Source organism: Solanum stenotomum, chromosome 11, assembly GCF_019186545.1.
Source record: "Solanum stenotomum isolate F172 chromosome 11, ASM1918654v1, whole genome shotgun sequence".
In the NCBI taxonomy this organism is placed as follows: Eukaryota; Viridiplantae; Streptophyta; class Magnoliopsida; order Solanales; family Solanaceae; genus Solanum; species Solanum stenotomum.
In genome coordinates, this window is record NC_064292.1 from 1,331,817 (window position 1) to 1,356,978 (window position 25,162).

Here is a 25,162-nt window from a genome sequence, read left to right on the forward strand (position 1 = left end):
TTCGCATAGTTTAGGGGCATATTTGGCCCTTTTCCCTTTTTTAAATAAGGATAAATTTATACATTCAGATGTTGAGTAAATGAGTAATTTTAATACTTAGATGTGTATTTAGATTCAGACGTCTTAATCTTAATATAAACAAATGAGGTCTTAATAGCTCTTATGGACCTGATGAACTCTTTGTGGGAAACAAACTAAAATCTGTTGGGATATTATGGGCCTTGATATTAACCAAGGTTTTATTGTGATGTTACCTTAAGGTAGCATCCCCTCAACATTTCTATGATATTAGGCCCATTAGTTTGTAATGTAAAAAGTAAAATCTTTGCTAAATTGCCTAACTCTAGGTTGACTAACCTATTCTTTAAGAAAAAAAATACCTAAATGTATAACTTATTTTTTTCATATTTTTAAAATTTTCTACCATTTGAAAAATTATAAAAATTTCGGCTCTCCTATTCTTTGATACATCACTCTACTCAATGTATCGGTCAGATAGATCACTTTACGCGATATATCAGTTGAATACATCATTTTACGTGATATATCGAGACGTTGAGTGATGTATTCGAAATTGAGATGCAGTGTATCGAGACGTTGAACGATGTATCCAGAACAGGGATGCAATCTATCGAGATGTTTTGGGATGTATCTGGATTCCACCAAATTTAAGGAATTTTTGCAAATTGAAAAAAAGTAGAAATAAGATATAATTAGCTCTTAACACTATAAAATTTGTGTAAAATTTTCATTTTTTAACTTGGTTAGTGGAAATCAGAGTGGTTTTATTAAAATGAGATGCATTATCAAAATATTTTGTTAGACTCAAGAAATTACTTTAAGACATGCAAACTCAATGATAACGCAATTGTTATTTTGAAGCTTCATATGGCTAAAAGCCTAAAATTTATAGCAGACTTTATTATTTTATTTATGTAATTTTTAAGACTAAAATGAGATTTTGTGAAATTCAACTGAATATGATTTTTGGATTTGTTTTATTAATTGGTATTTTCTTCGATACATGACAATTCTTTTTCAAATCAGAGAGGAGTTCAAGACGGGAAGACCCTATTTCTTGTTTACTTTTTATTTTATATAATGAATTACGAAGAAATGAAATATCTTTCAAGAATATCAATATTGTTACGTGAATCGTAAATGCATGGATGTGATATACCAAGAAATCAACTATTCCCGATAGAATAGACAATGTACACTTAAAAAAATTTAATTAGATATTTACATAATCGCTTTGTTCGATATTTCAATTATTTTTTACTTAAAATTAAAATTAATAAATTATTAATTTTAAAAATTAAAACCACATTAAACCAACAAAATATTATTATTTCTCGATTTGATTCGATTTTTGAAACACAACATTAGAATGAGTAAATATATGGTAAAATAATATTTTTTTTTGTTAAAGAAAATTCCACGTGAAATCACAAAATCGGGTCATCGGCTCAGCCCACAGTTAACGGCATGTGCCGCCGCGAAAACGTTGCCGACGAGTTCGCCATTTAGCAAACTTTTTTCACGACTTTATAGAACTCCGCCGCCGTGAATAGCTTTTGTACCGAAACCAAATTGTTAGATCAATGGCGAGAAATGCTAATCCAAATCATGTGATGTTACCGGAGATTGGACCTGACGGCATCGCTAGAGAATCACCGGTGATTGCTTACACTGAAAAGGTATTTTCTCTGATTTTGTGTTTTATTTCGGAAAATTGTGATTATACGCATTGTTTGAATCTCGTGTTCGTGGTTGTTACAGATAATTGAAGAAGAACAGCTTCAATTGAGAAAGTAAGTTGACTTCTAAATTCAGTATTGCTTGTTTCTATTGCATTTTACTGAAATTTACTTAATTATCTTCCCTCGAGAGTTAGTAACTGCTTCTTTGGATTTTCTTAAGTACACATTGTTTGATTCTTTTGATACTAAGTCGATCAATCATTCAGCTAATGCTTAATCTCAACTGGATTGGTTCCATTTCTATGAATTCCGCTCTATTGATTAGATACTGGTAAAGAGATCAATTAGCAGCAAAGTGTGTGACCTAGATATCCTGTATAGAAATAGTTGAAGTATTGAATGTTGAGAATCGGGACGGCATGAAGGGCATGGATCGTGTGGCCTGCTTAGTGCAGTAGTGGTAGATCTATTTGCCCGTTTTTTCTTTTCTTGATTTGTAAAGCTCTCACTTAGTAATAAATGCAATTATTTACTTACCAAAAAAAAGTTGGTTTTGGTCTTCTGTAATTTTAAAAAGAACAAGAAACGGAAAATCTAGTCAATCAATCAACCAATAGTTGGGATCCATGATATGAACTATTTGTATACATTTCTATATTTGGACTTATCTCATTCGAACATAGGATCTTTGGATACTAGTACAATCGTTAAAGGTTTACCAAGAATGCAAGGTTAACATCAATTTCAAAAGAAGAATGCAAGGTTAACAAAGCAAAGTATGCCCTCACTTTGGAGTACACGACAAGAGATGATTAGGGAACAAAAAAGTTGAATTTGATTAAAGGAATGTGGGTAAGAAACTGGGAGAAAATAGCGTGCAAATTGGGTCAGACACCATGTATCCCAACTTAAGAAATTTGAGAGAAAATAAGGTGATTTAGCATATACCAGGATATAGTAATGAATTCTGATGACCATAATAATTCACAAGGTTTGATTGGGCAGTTATACACAGTTAGGAAATAGAAATCTTGGGAGCAATTTACAAATAAATCATCTATTTTATGTAGTTTCAAATAATGAATACACTGGTTGATATTTAAACAGAAACTATTCAATAAATCACTATATTGGATAGAATAGTGTGGTTTAAAACACTAGGTGATTCTTCCATCTGTCCTAGCCTTAGTGGACAGAGTTTTTTTGTACCTGTTGTTGGTAGTAGGTGGCAGGTATCCCGTGGAATTAGTTGAGGTGTGCGACCCGGACACCATGGTCATAAAAATATAATAATATATAAATAGTACGTGCGGTTTATCTATGAGGAAAATATATGACATGGAAACCTATTATCAAGGAAAAGGTGGATTGTTTCTTTGAAATAACTTTCATTTTGAAATATTTAATTTGTCATTATTAAATTAACAAATTGGAGATCTTGCATTGATTTTTAACAAATTAGAGATCTTTCAAACAAATTGAAGTTGTGATAAAAGAATAGTCATGAAAAATGAGTATCTTTGGTCACTTTCATTCTCAAATAGGCTTGTTCTTCGCATACCTTACAAATTGAAGTTGGGATAAAAGAATAGTCATTCATTTTGCCAAATGAAAACATTGTAGTGAAGAGATTTTTTCTAGGAAAATTTGTTTTCATGCATAGGGTACTCTTTTTCAACCTGCAGATCTTTGTTTGGTAAATTTCTGGATGTTATGCCAATGTTGAGTCCATGTACTAGCTTGTGTGCACCTTGCCGATATGTTCTAGTTTCTTTTTTTCTGGTGAACACATTGTCAGAGGTAATTATTTGGAATTGAATGCTTGAATGGAGGCTTAAGTTTCTACAGAAGTAATGGAGGTGTAAGCATGCATTTATGTTGTCTCCTGCATCAGACTGCTTTTCCCCATCAGATGGCCTTCCCAAGTTTCATATGCATGATATTTTTCTGTGTTCTGTTATATCCTTCCAGATATATTGCTGAAAATTATTCCAAGATCCGTGATGTCGAAAAGGAATTCGCAAACCTGTCAATGGAGATGAAGCTTACTGCTGGCCCCAAAAAAGCAGGTTTGTGACTTGTCAATGCTACTTCGTTGAGCACTTGTATCTCTTGACACAATAGTTGATTTAAGTGCTTCCTCTGCTCCTTCAGCACTTGAACTCATGAGACAGAAAATAGAAATGTCAACAGAGAGAATCCGTGTTGCTAAGCTGAAGGAAGAACAAGCACGAAAGGTTTGTCTAACCGTTTGCACCCCCTCTCTCTCTTTATGTTTTACCTCAACAGATCAAGGCTCCAATTCCATTTTTTCTACCATTAAAGAGAGTTAATTATTTCTTTGTCAAATCATATGCCTTGCAGTAACATTGTTTTTCTTTTTACATATATCTCTCCCTTGGATGTGTGATATGTGCCACTAAAGAAAATGTTAGTACTGATATCTCATGGATCTTGTCTGAGATAGATGAGCTTATTTAGTTTAGTATGTTTACATAATATTTACGATGTGTGTGGTTGAACGGACGGAGAAGAAAGAAGATACGATGTCATCCAACAATAAAGAAAAACAAAAGGCAAACGAGAGTAGTCTTCTTCATGTTACACATAAAGAAAAAAAAGGTGAAAAAGATGCGAACTTCGAACAGTTAGAGGTCAATAGAATAATTTAAATGGGTATCTTATTATTTCTTAAAAATTCAGTTTAAAACAAAAATTACATTTCAACAAAAGTTTAATGAAAAAATCATTTAAATTGGTTGGTTGGCTTTCTAAGTGAAATACCAATAGTTGAGTGACTTTCTAAAAGTGAACCATTTAAAGTGGAGTGACCATTTGAGATATTAACTCTTTAGAACCATCCAGTGTAATGAACCCAATTAGGAGCAAATAGTTTTAAAAGAAAAAATTGCAGAATTGCCCAACAGAATCCCCTAAGCAGGATCATTCAAGAGATTGTTCCGCGGCTCAGACAACGAGCCACTTATGAGGAACCTTGCGAAGTTCAGAAATTGACAATGTGCTAAACTGAGAAAGAGACATTAAGGTCTAATATGCTGTAGAAAAGTTGGGGACAATAGTAGGATTAGTTTTTGGGCACATAATTAGTGTAGGAAGACAAATTAAAGGCAGTCTTTCCTATTTTTTGTAGGCTCACCTGTCCTAAGAGTTTGGATTGGTCTTTTTATTTACTCCCACCGTTCCTATTAAGTGTCTTAGTTTGACTGGACATGAAATTTAAGAAATAAATAGAAAATTTTGAATCTTGTACTCTTCAATTAAAGATGTGTGAAGTCTTTTGAATTTTGTGGTCTTTAACTTGTCACTTAGAATGTTAGAATTAGAAAACTTACTAAATATAGAAAGAGACACTCTTTGTGAGATGAACAAAAAAAAGGAAATGACATTTAAATTGGAATAGAGGGTGAATTTATTTATGTTTTGTTTCATTTTGGGATTTTAAGACAATTTTCTTTAAATGTCGATACTGCTTATAAAAGTTCTGCGTACGCCACTGCTTGGAGGTTGCTGGGGGGATTAGAAGTCCTTGTGGATATCCTAAAGGATAGGAGAAAGATGAGGAGGAGCAGTATAAGAGAAAGATGAAGGGCATGAAGCAATAAATGAGAGGAATTAGGAAGCTGATGATTCACAAAGTTTAGGATGCGCTGGAAATGTAGAGGCAGGGGATGAATGATAACAGAAACACATGTTCATGGAATATTATATCTTTGGAGTACGTAACAGAGTGACTAGAGTCACTAGACAACCCTAGCATTATCTTCATCACTCTTCTATCCTCAGATACCGTCTGTCACCTTAAATGAGCATCTAACCTCTACGTTTACCTGCTGTCTAAATTTTGTGTCAGTCACTGTCAGCTACTATTTCTCCAAAAAAAAAGTGGCTTAGCACTAAATCACATTTTAGCTGGTTTTGCTATTTGTCAATTTGTGCGCTGAAAGTCATTGTCTAGACTTCTAGTATTGGCAGTGTGAAGAAGAAGTTTGTAGTAACTTTTAGAAGTATGAACTGATTCATTCCCAAGAAAATTATATCAAAGGTAATGGATGATTTTTTTCTGAGGTTCATCCTGTCACTTTTTTTAGGATGCAGTAATTTCCCACCACACCATGTCGTTTTATAATCAGTCTAATGAGAGCATTACTTCTCTTGTAATGTGTTTTTGCTCCCATAATATGTTTTCAACAGTCTAAGAAACAGACGGAAGAAGTAAAAAAAGGCTCTAACGTGAGACAGGGAACAGCAAAATCACAGTTCTCAGCTTAAGAAATTGTAATGAAATGTCCATTGCTTATGTGGCTTACTTATCAAAAAACTGATAATGACTTCTAGGCTTGGGAAGCAGCATCACAGGCTGTTAAGGACGAGGAGGTGATCAAGCAAAAGCTTTGTGAGGATTTGAATAGTCTGGTATTTTTTCTTCTGTACTATTACATTTGCAATAGTAGATTGTGTGAATATTTCTGAAATCAAATTCTCTTTTGTAGGTTCTGGAAAGTAGTAACAGTCAGCTTGCTAGATTGGAGGAACTGAAAAGACGGCTGGAAGCTTTGAATCCAAGTAGAGCATCCACTGCCTCTGTAAGAATTCTTTCATATCTGTGTATTGTATGTGTATTTCGGAATTCTATTAGGTTTTCAGTATGTTTGTGGACGCTTTTTATCCTTTTCTTTTTCCAGATGGATCTCTTTTTATGCTGTTATATAGTATTTCTTTCTTGACATTCCTTATCTGTGCATGAAAAAGTGGGGTACACAAACTGATGTTAACCTTCTGTCGTCTCAAGTTATTGGTCCTCTCAGTAATTATGTTTTTGACCAATTCTAGTGTCCAGCATAACAAGCAGTCATGTGCAGTAACCAACTGGTTGATTCATTATAAGATTGCTTATAGAACAATCTTGCAAAAGGAGAATATGGTGAGAAACATTTGGCAAATGGAACACATTATTTGGTAATCTCACCTTTGACTTTCACAATTTGAAATAGCTTTCGTGGATATGGGGCTGAATATTTGGCTTGATTCTGCTGGCAGCTCAGAACTAGCACTTCACTTTTTAATTTGTGAAGTATTTTGGAATTCTAATTGAATGTCGAATGCATCTTTCTTTCTTTCTCCTCCTTTTCCTTTGTTGTCACCATTCACTTATTAATTTTAACCTCAGTACTGCAGTGCCATGGCAGCCATAAAATTATATCTTTTGGTTCCTGAAATCTGCACTATGCCTTGCCTGTATAGATATTAGAAACCTCCATGTTTTCCCACCTTTTCAGCCACATATTCTTATTACCATATTTATTTGCTTGTAGATTGCTATCCCACTTGTAAGGTATTTTAGAACCTGAGCAACGATTTCCATATGAGTATGAGCAGAATATATGCCAGACAGTAATATTACTACATGTACCTAAACTAGAAACTACAATGTTTGACTGAAAAACTTACCTATCAAGGATATGAATTGTAGAGTTTCTTGTATTGCTTTTTTTCTACTTGAATCTTATTTGGACGATATGGATAAAATAGCACACTGCGGTGATATAATGCTTGTTTCATTCCGTGCTTAATATGACTTCCTAACCAATGCCCATGGCTTTTTTCATGTGTGGTCTCAGGACCAAAGTCCTGTGGGATCTGTACAAAACAGTATGGCTCAAGATGTTTCCTCAGTAAAGGATACACAAGAATCGTTGAGCGGATCATCTGGAAATACATTGAAAGAAGGAAATGCTAGAAGTGGTGCAGCAGAAAATGGACAAAACCAATCGCATTCTGTTGATGAAACAAGAGCTAAGAAGAAAATAAATTTACAAGGAAGAGGAAAAGGAATTGGTATAATTCCCAAAGGCCGAGGTTCACAAGGACCTGGTTGGACCGGAGCTGGGTTCGATGTTGATGGCAGAAGTTGATAGCAGATTTGCTCACTGTTTAAGTCCATTGGAATAAGAGACTTGCTGTTTTTCAATGAGATAGATCATCCAGTCCAAAATTATCAAATTCTTTACTCTCTTATTCCTTGCATGTGAAATATCATTTCTGAAAATTCTAATGACTTGTAAATACTTTGAAATATATAGTTTCTGAATCTTTCTTGTTTAAATTGATTTTAGTTTGTGTTAATCTAGTTCAGCACCTCGTTTTGCACCTAATAAATGTGATGTAGATAGTCTACTCTGATACAAACGTCCAATGGATGTGATGTAGTCACTCTACTCTAATGTAAACATTATTGACAACTTTCCATCTCGAACACATGACTTGAAGGTCATATGAAGACAACTTTACTGTTGTTCTAAAACCCCCTTCAAATAGAATGATTGATATAGAGAAATTAATTTGAAGTTATTTGGGAATATATAGTTATGTTAAATTTAGATTTTCACGAACTTTTGGCGATAGATACATTCATACGATAAAGGAATATGGTGTTTGTACTTATCGTGTCTTTTGGTTGTACATGTTTTCAAATGTGAAAGACTAGAAAATTTCTTGAAAAACTCACAAGCCATGAATATACTTTAATGAAAAATTATAATTGAATCTTTCGACTTGTCATATTTAAACGCTTGAACGAAGGAGACGCTACGATGTCACCCTCTACCATCATTGCTCTTCCCACACCGCGTTATGCATCGATGTGAAATCATGGGATACAAAACTTCATGTGACACTAAGATTATAGTGAACATGTGGAAAATGTTAAGGGACTTAAGTATTGAAACGATCCATCGAATTTCAAACCAGAGCAATTTCTTATTGACTCAAGCTTGGATTACGAAAACTAAGACTTTGAGTTCATTTCATTTTGTTAAAAAAAAAAAATTGGTTCTTCAAGGATGTTGCCTATGATTATTTATTTATTGGTTCTTCACAAAAACATGGACCATATTGAGATGAACATTGGATGAAATCATAGATGTCACTATGGGAAAAAAAGTGACCCACTCTTTGTCACACCAAAAATGAGAAAATAATTTACTCCGTGCGCTAAAAAAATTCTCCTAATTAATGTGTGTTATTTTAATGTGAGATAAATAAATAAATTACTAAATAATCTGAAATGTGCTACTTCCCGGTTAATGATTTTAGAGCTTGTAATTTTAAATTATATATATATATTATATCCTTTAATTTTATGAATTTAAACATGTCATCTACATTAATTATTGTCAAAATATACATAATCGTTTTTGTTAGGTAGTGCTTTATCTTTTAATGTGAAACTTTTCAACGCGAATTCAAATTTAATCGGACTCCAATGTGAATACCAGACACTGAATAAGACATTGAAAAATATATTACCAAAATAGAAAATAAAAATTGTTCTTTAAACAAANTTTCTTGAAAAACTCACAAGTCATGAAAAGACTTTGATGAAAAATTATAATTGAATCTTTCGACTTGTCATATTTAAACGCTTGAACGAAGGAGACGCTACGATGTCACCCTCTACCATCATTGCACTTCCCACACCGCGTTATGCATCGATGTGAAATCATGGGATACAAAACTTCATGTGACACTAAGATTATAGTGAACATGTGGAAAATGTTAAGGGACTTAAGTATTGAAACGATCCATCGAATTTCAAACCAGAGCAATTTCTTATTGACTCAAGCTTGGATTACGAAAACTAAGACTTTGAGTTCATTTCATTTGGTTAAAAAAAAGAATTGGTTCTTCAAGGATGTTGCCTATGATTATTTATTTATTTTTTTCTTCACAAAACAATGGACCATATTGAGATGAACAATGGATGAAATTATAGATGTCAGCTCACTATGGGAAAAAAAGAGGCCCACTCTTTGTCATACCTAAAATGAGAAAATAATTTACTCCATGGGGTAAAAAAAATCTCCTAATTAATTTGTGTGTTATTTTAATGTGATATAAATAAATATATTACTAAATAATGTGAAATGTGCTACTTCCCGGTTAAAATATTGATTTTGGAGCTTGTAATTTTAAATGAAATATATATATATATATATCCTTTAATTTTATGAATTTAAACATGTCATGTGACTTATATTAACTGTTGTCAAAATATATAGAATCGCTTTTGTCAGGGAGCGTTTTATCTCTTTATGTGAAACTTTTCAACGCGAATTCAAATTTAATCGGACTCCAATGTGAATACCACACACTGAATACGAGAAATTAAAAAATATATTACCAAAATAGAAAGTAAATATTGTTCTTTAACCAAATTAAAAAATATAAAATAAATAAATTGAAACAAAATAAAGTATAATCCAAAGAGATTTTTATCTATTAGCTCTAAAGAAATATTTATTGTTATTTTTAATTTTTTTTAATTCCTGAAGCTCTCACTTTTGCTCTACGTGATTGGAACTCATAATCTTAAAGTTAAAAATGACGGGACTTATCATCCGAGCAACTTCCTTCGTGCGGGCTTTAAATTTTTGCCTTCACAAAAGGAAAAACAATAAGATGGGCCAAGAGAGTATTGGGAAAACCCAGATTCCAAGAAATAAATTTGGGGAAAAAGAAAAGAATTTGTAAAGACTTTGCAATCAGTTTTTTCTAGTGTCAGAGTTACAGTAGTTTCTAGAGAATCAGCAATGGAGAGACTTCGATGTCAGAGGATCGGTTGCAACGCTACCTTCACCGAGGATGATAATCCTGAAGGCTCATGCACTTATCACGATTCCGTTTGTCTCGCTCCCCTTTTAATCTTTCTGATTCAATTGCTTTTTTGTTTGTTGGTTGATTCGTTGTATTCACTTTAGTGTTAATCTCTTGAAACTTCATTGTTGAAATCCCTTTTTGGGATGTGGGGTTAGTTTGCTTTTACCATTCTTGTTGTTCTGATTGCTCATGGGTTACAGGGTATAGCATTTGAGCTGAAGTAGGTTCATGTATTTTGCATTAACTTCAGTGACTTGAAAGTTCATTGTGATAAATCCCTTTTTGGGATGTGGGGTTTGTTTGATTTTACCATTCTTATTGTTCTGATAGCTTAAATGACATGGGTATAGAGTTTGAGCTGGAGTAGGTTCATGTATTTTACATTCACTTCAGTGATAATCTGTTGAAACTTCTTTGTGAATAATCCCTTTTTGGGATGTGGGGATTGTTTGCTTTTACCATTCTTGTTGTTCTGATAGCTTAAATGACATGGGTATATAATTGGAGCTGGAATTGATTCATGTATTCAGTAGTCACTTCAGTGTTAATCTCTTGAAACTTCATTGTGAAAATCCCTTTTTGGGATGCGGGGTTTGTTCGCTTTTACCATTCTTGTTGTTCTGATAGCTTAAATGATATGGGTTTAGAGTTTGAGATGGAGTAGGTTCATGTATTTTGCATTAACTTCGGTGATAATCTGTTGAAACTTCATTGTGAAAAATCCCTTTTAGGGATGTGGGGTTTGTTTGTTTTTACCATTCTTGCTGTTCTGATAGCTTAAATTACGTGAGTATAGAATTTGAGCTGGAGTAGGTTCATGTATTGTGCATTCACTTCAGTGAAAATCTCTTGAAACTTCATTGTGAAAATCCCTTTTTGGGATATGGGATTTGTTTGCTTTTACCGTTCTTGCTGTTCTGATAGCTTAAATTACATGGGTATAGAATTTGAGCTGAAATAGGTTCATATATTCAATCCAGTGTTAATCTCTTCAAACTTCATCATGAATATCTCTGTAGGAATGTGGGTTTTTCTTATCCTCACTTCTTTCTGTTTTGTCAGTTTAAACGACATAGGTTAGAACTTGAGCTGGAATAGCTTCATGTATTCAGTATTCACTTCAGTGTTAATCTCTTCAAACTTCATTATGAAAATCCCTTTTGGGATGTGGGGTTTTTCTTTTCCAGCTTCATGTTTTTCTGTTAGCTTAGAAATGGCATAGCAATTGAATTTGAGCTGGGAATACGTTCCATGAATTTAGTGTTCACTTCAGTGTTAATATCTTCAAACTTAATCGTGAAAATCCCTTTTGGAATGTGAGGTTTTTCTTTTCCAGCTTCATGTTGTTCTGTTAGCTTAAGAATGGCATAGCTATAGAATTTGAGCTGGAATACGTTCATGTATTCAGTATACACTCAAGTGTTAATCTCTCCAAAGTTCATAGTGAAAAACCCTTTTGGGATGTGGGGTTTTCTTTTTTTCCCATTTTCTACTGTTCTGTTAGCTTAAACGGCATACACACATAATTTAATCTGGAATCTCGTTTGGCCCAGTCGTTCTACCCCTACGCATACTATGAGTAACACCTTCAACCTCCTCAACCTTTATATGCCTATAATACAAATCATGACGCCTGCTGCCCTAGTGCTCCAAATCCCCAGCACAATGCCTTTGTTCTCCACTCCATAGAGTTTATGGAAGTATGCCTGTCATCTCCGTCTAATGCGTGTCTCCTCCATCCGTACTTTGTCATCCCCATCCTTAATGCACTTCACTTGGTCCAGGTCACAGGCCCTACTCTCTCTCGAGTCTCGCTTGGGCTAGCCTATATAACTTTTGTCCCCGCCCTTGTCCTCTGATTCCACATGCAAGCGTTCAAAAACTATCATTTTTGCCGCTGTAACCACTAACTTAGCCTCCTTCCTACCACCTTATACCTTTCCCTATTCATCCATTTTTCCTTCTCACCCTTACTTTCCACCAACTTTGCGTATGCAACCTTCTTTGCATTTACCTTTCCTATGACTTCTCCATTCCACCACCAGTTCCCTTGATGCCCACCAGTATCTATACAATGAGACAATATTTTATCAACAATATTTCTATATTTTAGAACCTATCAAATCACCGATGACCACCCACCAAAGCAAAAAAACTAATTAAGAAATAAGATGCATGTACATGTACAATCCTGTTGCACAGATATAGCTATAGAATGTAATATCTGACTAATATCCAAGCAATCTTGTCACCTAAGAAAACCCTGTTTACTTTATCAAGAATCAGCAGATTGTCCTTTTGCTTACAGATCAGAAAAGACTGTCAACACAGTGTCTGGTGAATTTACTGCAGATACATGTAAAAAGATGGTTGTCACTTGGAATATAAAGACTAAGGCAGGAATCTACTGAGACTATATAATTGTCATCTTAAGTATTAGATTAATGTTGCATTCCCATTCAGTTGAACACTAGTTATGCCTTACCTTCTAAACATTTGTTGACATGTTTGTTTTTCTTTTGCACGGACCGTTCTGGACGTGAATGCACTTGCTGGATCTTTTGGCATCAGGGTGTAAGTAAAATAAATTGTCTGATTTCTTATCTTGCATTCCAGATACCATAGCTTCTAAAACACCCAGCTAATCATCAAAGTTCATGTTTGCAGCCTTTATTTCATGATGGAACGAAGCAGTGGAGTTGTTGCAAGAAAAAAAGTCATGATTTCAGTTTATTTCTTGAAATTCCTGGGTGGGTAACTTACGCCTTTTCCTTATTTTACTTGAAACTTTTGTGCCAGATAGTAGTACTATTTCTGTTTGCTAGAATCTGTTGAAACTGGTAAACTCCCGTTGAAGTATTAGTGAAGATTTGAATATGGTTATAGGTGACAATCAAATCATTGGACTAGAAATTGTTTACAGATCATCCTTTCTGAGGGGGTATATTATCATCTATCGCATGTATCATATATTACATGTTATATCCAACTGAGGTGATACTAGGCGAATTGTTCCTACTTTAAACCTTGATGGGCAGAGTTACTCAATGTCTGCGTGAGTGAGAGGTAACAAATTGAAGTCTTGAGGCGTGTTAGAAAAAGCATCTCTTCTTTGAAAGTGGACACAATATTTGGAGAATCCAATAAAAGAAGGTGGTCAGAGAAGTACTTTTCAGAGTTGAATTTGTAAGATGACTAGATTGAAATGACTATCATACATAATAATATGTTAGTTTATTATTGTAACTCATTGCTTTATAATGATAGCCTAGCTGGAAGCATTTCAGACACTTCTAGTTGAAGATTAGTTGTCAATTTTGTATTGACTTTTCAGTTTCTTTGAGTGCGTTTGGTATAAAGGAAAATGTTTTCTTGAAAAATAAGTGGGTTTCTAACTTATTTTCTAGTGTTTGGGAAGTAAATAAAAAATATTTTCCCAAGAGCATTTATATGTAATCTAGCAAACCCCTATGGGGGTGGGATGAGGTGAGGAGTAGGGGTTCAGGGGGTGGCGTGGATTGGGATGGTCAAGAGGTGGGGGTTGGGGGCGTTGGTGGTTGGAATTTTGAAAGGAGACCACAAACTTGGAATGTCCCTTGTGAACTTGTTTTCCCTCGCTTTCATCAGGGAAGTTATTTTCTTCATTTTAAGGAACTTGTTTTCCTAGAGAAAATGTTCCCCAAAATATTTTGACCAACCAAATATTGGAAAATTAGAAAACCCTTTGTTGCTTTTCGAGATCCAGGGGATGTTATGGTGGAATATGCAGGGAGCTTTTGCCCTGCATTATCACTTTCAATAGTTTAAGGAGGTATTTTGCAGGGTCATTTATTAATTTTTACTGCCTCAGAAAAAACTCGTTTCCGTCTCTGTCACAGATTAGTGGTTCCTTTTATCCCCTTATTCTTCCAAACAATGAGAGAAGAACATACTTTTTCTTTTGGATAGGTAATGAGCGAACAACGTTCTTGCTAGGGAAGATATTGACTACTTGATCAATCCTTGTCTCCTTATCTCTAGTTTAGAAAGATTTATGAAACACTTCTATAGTTTGCTTGTGATGCAACCCTCCCCGGACCCTGAATGGATGCAGTGGACTGCCCTCTTTTTTTCTCTTCATAATTTGCTTGATTTGTTTGACTGAGATGAAATGGAGCCTTACCTGAGATTACTAATTTCGAGCTAAAATATGTAATTTCTTCTGTGTCTATTTGTAACATTGAAGTTCATTCTTGCAGGTGTAAGACAGGAAAGCACACAGCAGAAAAACCAGTGATCGCAACACCATCTGCTACCAAAAATAAAGCAATTCCTGTGCCGGTGAGTGTGCCAGCTCCTATGACCAATGCATCACCGAAAGAAGCCTGTCCTAGATGCCACCAGGGATTCTTTTGTTCTGATCATGGTAAGTCTTCCATTTTCTAACTTCATCTAACATTATACTTTGGAAGACTAGGACAATTCTAGACTTCTAGTTGAGTTTAGCAAAGCTGAAAGGTAGCAGGGGAGGCTGTTCATTCTATAGATGCTGAACTCAAGCTTCTTAGTTGTGGCTTTCTAGTAGGTTAATAACGAGGAAAAAGTGTGTATTCATTTTCACTCTGCCTTTTTCTACTCCCATTTTAGGGACTCTTGCTTTTAGTACCGACTCTGATCAGTTCTCGTGCTATCATGTTTCATTTAAGGTTCACAACCCAGAGAAGCAATTCCAAAAGCATCAAATACAGTAACATCTGTACCTTCTGAGAGCAATACAGTTGTACGGCAAGACCATCCAGCTCCAGTGAAGAAGAAAATTGATATAAATGAGCCCCAAATTTGTAAAAACAAGAGCTGTGGTAAGACCTTTACAGAAAAGGAAAATCACGACACTGCTTGTAGTTACCATCCTGGCCCTGCTATCTTCCATGACCGGATGAAAGGAGTAAGTTGATAAATTGATACTGATCTTGTTAAATCTCTTTGGTGCCAAGTTATGCTTCTGTTATATTTTCTGTGTTTATAAAAATTCAAAGAGCACTATCGGAGAATCTCATGTTTTCTGGTTGTCCAATGAATTTGCAGTGGAAATGCTGTGATGTTCATGTCAAAGAATTTGACGAGTTCATGACCATACCGCCATGCACCAAAGGATGGCACAACGCTGACCCAGTGTCCTAATAGATAGGCTCACGGATGAGCCACATATGGCTTGTTTGTTGCATCATTCATCAATCAACCGTCGTTGCTACTGTGGACATTGATATAATTTTACTTTCGGTCCATCTGCAACCAGTTCTCTGTGGTAAGGTAGACAGCTAGACTGGACAATCTATAACGTCTGAATTTTTTGATAGACAATTCGGAGAAATAGCTCAGTTGATACATTGTTGAGATTGTTATGACCCGCTTTAGTCCTTCATCATTCGTTACTTGGTATCATTTTACTTCTGACTATGTTACTCGACTCTTGGAAAATGTCAATGGGTGTGTCGGATGCTCTAAAAGTTTGTTAGTCGGGATTTTATTGCAGACTATTCTCTCTTGGTGAGATTGCTTTGGGTAAGTTATTGTTGTTGTTCCCATAAATTTTATTTAATTTGGCTAATTCTCGAATGCAAAAGAGCAAATTAAAACAAGGTATCATGAAAAGGATGAGGTACAATGTGAAAATTGAAAGTTCTTTCAGAAAAAATGTTAGAAGTTTTGCTTGCACTTGAGCAATAAGCCACACTTTGAATTTCAGACATTTATTCTAATTAGAAATAACTTTTAACTTTAAAATTTCTTTTACATTATTATTTAAGATTTATTTTAGATAATAAATTTTAAAAGTCGTTTATTTTTTTGAGTTGTGTCAATTCAAATAGGAATTTACATAAATTTCACTAGTTTAGGTGCTATTAGATATACCTTAGTTTATAATTATGTCTAGTTACATTCAAATACATGTATCTCGGGATACACAGTGTCAAAATTAAGTGTAATTTGTTAATGATACGTTGTATTCAAGTGGAATCACATGTATTTGAGATACATAACAAATTTCGCTCGCAGAGGCGTATGCAGGAGGGGGTCACCGGGTTCATGTGAACCCATGCTCCCCTCCTAAAATCGTATATAGTAGTGTTATATTTTTAAATTTTTTGTTAAATATAGATGTGTGAATCCACAATCGAAGTATCATATAATAGAATGATGATTGGGTGCACCTCTCAATGACATTAGAAATTTGAATTTTATATCTATCTTGTACTATTTTTCTTTTTTAAATTAGGTAGCACCTCTCCAAGTGGTTATTGGTAGTATTTTTGGCGCTATAATTAATTAATCATTTCAATTTTGGACCTATAGATTTAAAATTTTAACTGTTTTCAACGATACAAAACTAAGTGTTAAACCAATTAGATTCACCTTTTCATAATAATGCACTATGCACCCATCATTCCAAAATCTTGGATACGCCTTTGTCACAGAATGATCATAGTAGGATGGAAGGGTGGTTATATCTAATTCGTTCAAATCGGTTTGGACTTCAGTATTCACGGAAGCGGTACTTTATTCTTCAGGATCAGTATCTTAAGAGCTAAAAATCTGTACCAGTTCCTGAAAATGAGGTATAATTATAATATGGGTGTTCATATATTTGAGTATTTTGTAAAATGGTGGTGTTGGATTAGTGAAATTGGTTATACTATTTTGTTAAGTTTTTGCTGGTAATTTGTGATTTGGGAATTGTTTGATGAAGAACAACGTTCTGATCCATATTTGTAATTTGATGTTCCATTCCAAGTTGGTTGTGTTGTTTCTTAAGCTTATACTAACGAGATTTGCAGTTTCTATGAGTTGCATGTTGTGGAAATTTGGAGGATATATTTCAGTTTAGTTGGAGCCTTGGAGCAATGGTAAAGTTGTCTCTGTGTGATCTTTTAAGTCATGGGTTTGAACAGTAGAAGCAGCCACTAATGCTTGTGTTAGGATAGACTGTCTACATCACACCCCACGGACTATACCAAAACGGGATGCTTTGTGCACGGGCTGCCCTTGTTTTCTGAACCCAAAAGATATAGTTTATTACTTTATTCGTTTTGATTCTCAAAGGATTTGCTTGAAGTTGGATGAGGTTTGTATAGTAAAGGATGTTTGCAAACCAACTCAAAACATCCTGATGCTAAGTTCTCATTGCCTCAACACGAAATCTTGTAACTTAAGATTTTGGCCTCTATATCCTCATTCCACATCCTTGATTGTTGTTTGGAATCAGGGGTGAAGTTTTAGGGGAGATTATGGGGCACGTGAACCCATGGTCTTTCCGCAAAATAGATATTTTATGGACAAATTTTCTAAAATTGGTATAATATTAACTGCTGGCACCCATGCTCCAAAATGGCTTAATGGTGCACTTGGTTGAAAATTGAGTTATTTACCAAGAGGAATAGGGATTAGTTCTCACTTAATACATTTTTTCTCCTTTTTGTAGTAGTGCACCCATGTACTAGAAATCCTGAATCCGCCTCTGCTCGCTCGCCTCTCTTCTATCTCGCTCACCACTCTCATATGTATCTGGAATAACACATCTCGCTTGCTTTCCTCCTTATCTTGCTCGCCTCTCTCCCTATTTAGTATATCTGGTAGCACAAATACATGTATGTAGGTATATTCTCCTCAATATATGGTAGAAAACTCTTAATTAATGATAAGCTATGCAATATTTTGGAAGTATAGTTAATAATAGTATATATGGTAGTGGAGTATGTCAAAATATATAGTTTTCCTAATTCAAATACTGTCACATAAATTGAGACGAGGGTCGAGGGGTAACTACTTAATTGGGCTAGGTTTGGCCCAACTCCATAGGCAAGGCTCAAGAAAAAAACATTTTGGTTTTTGTGGATTTCTCACTCATAAAGCCCAGTTCCACAATATCCGTTCTTAGTTTCTTTCCATTATATTATTTATTTCACTTTTAATAATTGACGCCAAATCAGGAAAACCCCAAATTTTCAAATTTCAAAATTACTTGTTGAAGAGCCAAGCTCATCATCTCTCTCTGCTGCCGGAAACTCCTCCGGCGATTTCTCTTTTTCCGGCGAGAATATACTGTTGTGAGTTTTCCTCTTTCTCGCTTTTTTATTAATTTTTTCAAATCATTTTCCGTGCTGAAGTTACAAATTATGAATTTCGGAGCTTTGTCTCCACAATTTTGTACGGTTTTTTTCGATGTGTTTTTGGCCTATTAGTATGCATTTCACGTTAGAAAAAAAAAGCTGTAGAGCTATCGCCGTCGTCTGCAAGTTTTCATTGCTCAAGTGCGAATTATGAATTCTGAAGCTGTGTCTCCGCAGTTTTCACTCAGTTTTGTACCTTTTTTCAATTGTTTCGATGTGTTTATGGCCATTTAATATGCATTTCACTTTAGAAAAAAATGTTGTAGAGCTATTGCCATTGTCTATGTGTTATCATTGCTCAAGGACGAATTATGAATTCTCAAGCTGCGTCTCCACAGTTTTTACACAATTTTGTAGGCATTTTTTCAATTGTTTGGATGTACTACTGGCCTATTAATATGCATTTCACTTTAGAAAAAAAAGTTGTAGAGCTATCGCCTTTGTCTAAGTGTTTTCATTGCTCAAGTGTGAATTATGAATTCTCAAGCTGTGTCTCCACAGTTTTTACACAGTTTTGTACCTTTTTTTCTATTGTTCAATGTGTTTATGGCCTATTAATATGCATTTCACTTTAGAAAAAAAGAAGTTGTAGAGCTATCGCTTTGTCCACATGTTTTCATTGCTCAAGTACGAATTATGAATTCCCAAGATGTGCCTCCACAATATTTACACAATTTTGTTAGCATTTTTTCAATTGTTTCGATGTGCTACTGGCCTATTAATATGCATTCCACTTTCGAAAAAGAAGCTGCAAAGCTATATCCGAGTTTTCATTGTTGAAGTACGAATTTATGAATTATCAAGCTGTGTCTTCACAATTTGTTTACTAGTTAATATGCAAGTTTTCATTTGGTTTTGATGTGTTAATAGCCTACTAATATGCATTTCACTTTAGAAATTAGCTGTAAAGCTATTGCATCTACACGTTTTCATTGGTCAAGTACAAATTACGAATTCTCAACCTGTGTCTCCACTATTTTTTGACTAGTTAATATGCAATTTTTCATTTGTTTCGATGTGTTAATGGCCTACTAATATGCATTTCATTAAGAAAATGAAAGAAGAGAGATTAGGTCCATGAAAGCTGTAATGCTATCATTGTCTACAAGTTTTCATTACTCATTTTCAATGCTTAAGGTTTTCTGACAAGTTAATACACAATTTTTCATTTGTTTCAATGTGTTAATGGCCTACTAATATGCATTTTATTAGAGTCTCGTATTAGTTTGGGAATGAATTGGTGATTTGCTTATATGGACTTGGGCAATCTTACCCTCTTAAGCTAGCTTTTGGGGTTGAGTTAGGCTCATATGTCATATCTTTACACATTTCAATTGGAAAAAGGAAAAAAAATCAGAGACTAAGGCCATAATAGCTGTAACGTTAGCATTGTCTACAAGTTTTGATTACTCATTTTCAGTGCTGAAGGTTTTTGACAGCTTAATACTTAATTTTTCATTTGTTTCAATGTGTTAATGGCCTACTTATATGCATTTCAATTGAAAATAGGAAAAAAATAATCAGAGATTAAGGCTATAAGTCTATAATAGCTGTAACCCTATCATTTTCTACGAGTTTTCTGTATGAATTATGAATTATGAATTCCGAAGTAGTGTCTCCTTAATTTTTTGATAAGTTCATACGCATTTTTTCATTTGTTTTGATGTGTTAATGGCCTACTAACATGCATTTCATTAAGAAGAGGAAAAAAACATAAAGGCTATAAAAGCTGTAATGCTATCATTGTTTATGATTTTTCAGAACTCATTTTCAGTGCTGACTGCTGAAGTATGAACTTTGAATTTCAGAGCAGTGTCTCCACAATTTTCCCATTTGCTTCAATGTGTTAATGGCCCATGAATATGAATTTCACTTAATAAAAGGAGAGATTAAGGTCAGAAAAGCTGTAACACACTACCTACGAGTTTTCAGTACTTTTTTTTGAGAAAGATAATGTTGTATTCCTCAGCATTAAGGATATGCCAGGGACCTCCAAAAATTGGTTTCCAACAAGAGAAAAAAACAAAAAGGCTAATAGATTACAAAGTGCCTATAAAATCCAAAATTTGTGCAGCTTCTTCTATCCCTTCCTCTTTACACCAAAAATAAAGAGCTTAGTAAGAACTTGATAAGAACTTAGTAAGTTTCAAGTAGAATCCTTTTGATTATCCAATGACAAGTTTCGAGTTTCGGCAATCTGAAAATTAAGCATTTGATCAATTTGTTCAAGTGAGCACTGAGCACTTAATTATTTTAATAAGTTAGAGGAATAGATACTCATTTGATATCTCTAGAACTTAAGAATTCTCTTGATCATTTAATTATAGAGTTGAATATAGCTTAACATTTGAAGAATCATTGTGATTATCCCAATGGCCAGTTTCAATTTTTGGTGATCTGAAATCTAAGCATTTGAATTAGCTTGTTCGAGTGAGCACTTAGTTAATGTTAATAAGTTTGAGATTTGATATTTCAAGAACTTAAAAGAATTCTGTAGATTATAGACTTGGCTATAGCTAAAAATTTGAACTATTATTAGTGAGTATGAGAATGGAAGGTGGAGTCTTTTTTTTAAAAATAATTAGGAGAGTTATGTCTTTTGAAATTGTATCTTAGGTGAAAAATATTGGGACTAGGCACGCTTTTTTGAAGATAAGACATTAGAAGGACATTACAAAATTGTTACTTCCTTGATCATTCATCATAACAATTGCTTCTTTACATTCCAGGCTGCAGTACTGTTTATGACTAATGTTACAGTTGATGATGAGTGAAATTACTCACTTTGATTTCAGATTATACATTGTTTCTTCGAAGATAATCTTGTAAGAATTGCTCTTATTTGGTGATTGAAATATCTTTGATATGTCAACTCCTCAAAATGATCCACTCCTGCAAACGGAAACAACATGTGGGTTGTTGCTACATGAACTGCAGGTAATTTTCATGAATATAATGCCACTAACATGTTCATAATTTATTTAGTGGGACCTGCCTTTCTCTTCATGTATCTTTCTTTACTTGTCATATGTTATCTTCTTGATTATTTCATGATGGATAGCATGTCCATTGTCTAATTCTTGCTTTTTTGTTTTTAAAGATTATATGGGATGAAGTTGGGGAGTGTGATACTGAAAGGGACAGAATGCTATTTGAGATTGAAAGAGAATGTCTAGAAGTGTATAGACGTAAAGTGGACCAAGCAAACAAAAGCAGAGCTCAACTAAGGCAGGCAATTGCTGATTCTGAAGCAGAGCTTGCAGCTATCTGTTCTGCAATGGGGGAGCGACCAGTGCATATCAAACAGGTTAGGAATGATGTAGTCAATTACCTTCACAATTTTCAATGTGTGCTTGTTGTATGAAATAGTTATATCACAGTGGCCTTATCTGTAAATAGAAAAATAAACTGTATTGCACTAGTGCAGGTTGGCTTTATTCTTGCAACAGTATTAACTATTAAGATGACCAAGCCAGGCTCCTCTTATATTCTAGAATATACAGAAAACGTTGAATTTGAATACTCTATATATACATATTTAAAGTAAGGTTTGCATTTACCTTCCACTAGATCAGGTAAGGATTTATTTAATGAATATCTTGTATTCAGTCTGACAAGAGCCAAGGAGGTTTGAAGGCGGAACTTAGGGCCGTTCTTCCAGAGCTTGAGGAGATGCGGAAGAGGAAATCCGATAGAAAGAATCAATTCATTGAAGTTATGAAGCAGATAACGAAGATTAAGAATGAAATCTATAGGTTTACTTCTGCAAGCTTGGTAGTGGATGAAAGTGATTTATCATTACGAAAGCTTGAAGAATTGCATACGGAACTGCACACACTTCAAAAAGAAAAGGTTAACAATTTTTCTATTGCATCAAGACAATTGTTCTCCGACCCCGTCCTTTGACTTAAGACTATTTATTCTCTTTTTTGGCAGAGTGAACGTTTGAAACAGGTTCTGAATCACTTAGGTACCTTAAATTCACTATGCTCGGTTCTTGGCATGGATTTCAAACATACTATCAATGAGGTTGATCCAAGTCTTGGGGAATCAGAAGAAGCTAAGAACATTTGTGATGATACCATCCAAAATTTAGCAGCTACAATACAAAGACTACAAGAAGTTAAGTTACAAAGGATGCAGCGGGTATGCGGTTGAGTAAATTCTTCTTGAGTTACCTAGCGTTTTTTTAACTCTTTAGACATTGATGACCTTCTGGATTTTGCAGCTGCAAGATCTTACTACGTCCATGTTGGAACTATGGAATTTGATGGATACACCTATTGAAGAGCAACAGATGTTTCAGAATGTCACATGTAAAATAGCTGCCAAAGAACATGAGATAACAGAGCCTAACATGTTGTCTATGGAATTCATTACTTATGTGAGTATAGTATCTTTGTGATCATTCTGCTTGACTTTGAAATATTCTACTTTGGGCCTGAATATGATGGATTTTTTTACTATCAAGGTTGAGGAAGAAGTGGATCGTTTGGAGGAATTGAAAGCAAGCAAAATGAAGGAGCTTGTTCTCAAGAAGAAGTCAGAACTAGAGGAGATCTACAGAAAAACACATATGGTTGGGGATTCAGACGGTGCAATGAATATATCTATTGAAGCTATTGAATCTGGTATCTAAGTAGTAATCACGTAGAAATTCAATTGATTATTACGTCCTTGTTATGAGATTACTTATATGCTCTTCTTTGTTCATATCTCTGAAAAGGAGCTGTCAATGATGCTGATGCTGTCCTTGAACAAATTGAACTCCAAATAGCTCAAGTTAAAGAGGAAGCTTTTAGCAGGAAAGACATTCTAGACAGAGTCGAGAAATGGATCGCTGCATGTGAGGAGGAGTGTTGGCTTGAGGAGTATAACAGGGTTTGTTTTTCTTTCAACTAGCATTTACATGTTCCATGAAGTAGGCCCAAATGCTTATTCATTACCTTGATTTATTGTCTAGGACGAAAATCGCTACAATGCTGGACGAGGCACCCACCTAACTCTAAAGCGTGCTGAGAAAGCTCGTGCTTTGGTTAATAAACTTCCAGGTTTCTAATAATTTCCTCTCCATTTGTTAATGCATATTTGTTCCATATAAAGGTTAGAGAATGATATTTAGTGGTGAATGAATGAAATAAATTAATGTTGTTCAACAGCAATGGTGGAGGCATTGGCCTCAAAAACAAAAGCTTGGGAAAACGAGAGAGGAACTCAATTCTCTTATGATGGTGTAAGCATTTCATAGCTTACTTTTTAAGATATGATAATGTTGAGGTCTAAGGTTCCATACATGTAGATCTCCCTAAAGTGGTTGTTTCTTTTTGTTAGATTCCTCTCCTCTCTATGCTTGAAGAGTATACCATCTTGCGTGAAGAAAAGGAGCTAGAGCGTAAGAAGCAAAGGGTATGAACTCTCAACTGGCTTTTGGTTGACTTTATATCTTTTCTATTACGGGAAGCCATTAACTTGCACGTGATTCATCTTATCTCAGGACCAGAAGAAACTTCAGGGACAGTTAATGGCAGAACAAGAGTCTCTTTATGGCTCAAAACCCAGCCCTATGAAGAACCAAAGTGCCAAAAAAGGTCCTAAATTGTCATGCGGTGGTGCTCCGAGCAATAGAAGGCTTTCGCTTGGAGGAACAATGCAGCAAACTTGTAAAACTGAACTCCCTCATTCCACTAAAGCTACCCCAAACACACGTCAAGCAAAGAAGTCCGAGCGCTTTCATCAACTTGACCAATTTAATCATCCTACCGATGATGGATTTGGGGCTTTATCAGCAGGTAATCTTCTCCTCACCTCTCTTGAAATACTTTTTAGAACTCATTCCTCTGGAAATTCGGCCCGAGGAAAAAGTCTTGACATACATCTTTTGTCCAGATGCATATGCTGTTTGTAAATTCTAACTAGCTTTCTTTTTATCATATTAAAGAATTCAAGTGTACTACCCCTTATTCTATTTAATCTTGTTATGCTTATTTGCTTAGGGAGGAGAGGAGGTTTGGGTATAGATGAACTTCCTATGAAAAAGCAGCCCATCAGTGCACTAAATGGTTCAGAAGTCGAGACAGCAGTAATGCGGAAGCCTTTCTCACCCATTTCTTCCAAAGGTTCTTCTAAGTCCAATGCAACAAATATATTGGGAGATATGAACAGAAAACATAATGAAACGATGATAAAGACCCCGCTAAGTAACCATACTACACCAGTCTCCACACCTGTAAAGTCAATTTCTACTTATGAAGAAGAGAATAGAACTCCTGCTAAAGCAATGCCAATTCCCGTGCCTTTTACTCCATCAACCGTATCTGTTCCAATGCAGACGACAACACCAGGTCCTGCTGTTGTTACACCTTACAATTCGAAGCTCGTTGAAAACACCCATGTGGAGGAGGAGATAGAGTATTCCTTTGAGGAGAATCGGCTTGAGTTTTACCTTCAGAGAACACATATCTAGTAAGTTGCCATACAAGTTAGATACCTACTCAACTATAGACGAAATTGATTGTTAATTAAATACTTTCCGTCTTTTGTATAGCAGTCTATACATTTTTGTTGCTATGGTTGAGAAATGTGTAGATACGAAAAAGTAACTGAATTTGCTAATACTTGTCCCCTGATTAGTACAAG

General features: G+C 34.8%; 3 protein-coding genes across 4 annotated transcripts; all 3 read left to right on the forward strand.

Moving 5' to 3' along the window:
• Positions 1-1,435: 1,435 nt before the first annotated feature.
• LOC125845163 (uncharacterized) lies at positions 1,436-7,847 on the forward strand. The gene is made up of 7 exons (XM_049524607.1): positions 1,436-1,700; positions 1,783-1,814; positions 3,675-3,772; positions 3,858-3,940; positions 6,060-6,137; positions 6,215-6,307; positions 7,343-7,847. Exons 1-7 carry the CDS (start codon positions 1,605-1,607, stop codon positions 7,634-7,636), a joined length of 774 nt encoding a protein of 257 aa, XP_049380564.1. The 5' UTR covers positions 1,436-1,604; the 3' UTR covers positions 7,637-7,847.
• Positions 7,848-10,194: 2,347 nt separating this feature from the next.
• LOC125845165 (cysteine and histidine-rich domain-containing protein RAR1) lies at positions 10,195-15,760 on the forward strand. Its single transcript, XM_049524608.1, has 6 exons — positions 10,195-10,402; positions 12,951-12,953; positions 13,047-13,129; positions 14,618-14,784; positions 15,065-15,303; positions 15,444-15,760. The coding sequence occupies exons 1-6, from the start codon at positions 10,313-10,315 to the stop codon at positions 15,537-15,539; spliced, it is 678 nt and encodes a 225-aa protein (XP_049380565.1). The 5' UTR covers positions 10,195-10,312; the 3' UTR covers positions 15,540-15,760.
• Positions 15,761-18,343: 2,583 nt separating this feature from the next.
• On the forward strand, positions 18,344-25,103 carry LOC125845335 (65-kDa microtubule-associated protein 3-like). Of its 2 annotated transcripts, none has more exons than XM_049524823.1 (13): positions 18,344-18,463; positions 21,322-21,463; positions 21,627-21,833; positions 22,136-22,378; positions 22,463-22,672; positions 22,755-22,910; positions 22,998-23,157; positions 23,253-23,407; positions 23,490-23,577; positions 23,686-23,759; positions 23,858-23,932; positions 24,021-24,315; positions 24,520-25,103. In XM_049524823.1, exons 2-13 carry the CDS (start codon positions 21,392-21,394, stop codon positions 24,987-24,989), a joined length of 2,205 nt encoding a protein of 734 aa, XP_049380780.1. In that variant the 5' UTR covers positions 18,344-18,463; positions 21,322-21,391; the 3' UTR covers positions 24,990-25,103. The 2 variants fall into 2 exon arrangements, with proteins under 2 accessions (XP_049380780.1, XP_049380779.1); XM_049524822.1 differs by having other exon boundaries at positions 18,375-18,463; positions 21,256-21,463.
• The last annotated feature ends 59 nt before the right edge of the window (positions 25,104-25,162 follow it).

What these genes read in the sequence shown, in the direction of transcription:
- LOC125845165 (XM_049524608.1), top strand. Translation starts at nt 10,313, where the DNA reads ATGGAGAGACTTCGATGTCAGAGGATCGGTTGCAACGCTACCTTCACC. An exon ending in TTATTTCTTGAAATTCCTGG is followed by an intron (nt 13,130 to 14,617) that starts GTGGGTAACTTA and finishes TCATTCTTGCAG; the next exon opens with GTGTAAGACAGGAAAGCACA. An exon ending in TCCATGACCGGATGAAAGGA is followed by an intron (nt 15,304 to 15,443) that starts GTAAGTTGATAA and finishes ATGAATTTGCAG; the next exon opens with TGGAAATGCTGTGATGTTCA.
- LOC125845163 (XM_049524607.1), top strand. Translation starts at nt 1,605, where the DNA reads ATGGCGAGAAATGCTAATCCAAATCATGTGATGTTACCGGAGATTGGA. An exon ending in TGATTGCTTACACTGAAAAG is followed by an intron (nt 1,701 to 1,782) that starts GTATTTTCTCTG and finishes TGGTTGTTACAG; the next exon opens with ATAATTGAAGAAGAACAGCT. An exon ending in GAACAGCTTCAATTGAGAAA is followed by an intron (nt 1,815 to 3,674) that starts GTAAGTTGACTT and finishes ATATCCTTCCAG; the next exon opens with ATATATTGCTGAAAATTATT.
- LOC125845335 (XM_049524823.1), top strand. Translation starts at nt 21,392, where the DNA reads ATGTCAACTCCTCAAAATGATCCACTCCTGCAAACGGAAACAACATGT. An exon ending in ACACACTTCAAAAAGAAAAG is followed by an intron (nt 22,379 to 22,462) that starts GTTAACAATTTT and finishes CTTTTTTGGCAG; the next exon opens with AGTGAACGTTTGAAACAGGT. An exon ending in AGTTACAAAGGATGCAGCGG is followed by an intron (nt 22,673 to 22,754) that starts GTATGCGGTTGA and finishes TGGATTTTGCAG; the next exon opens with CTGCAAGATCTTACTACGTC.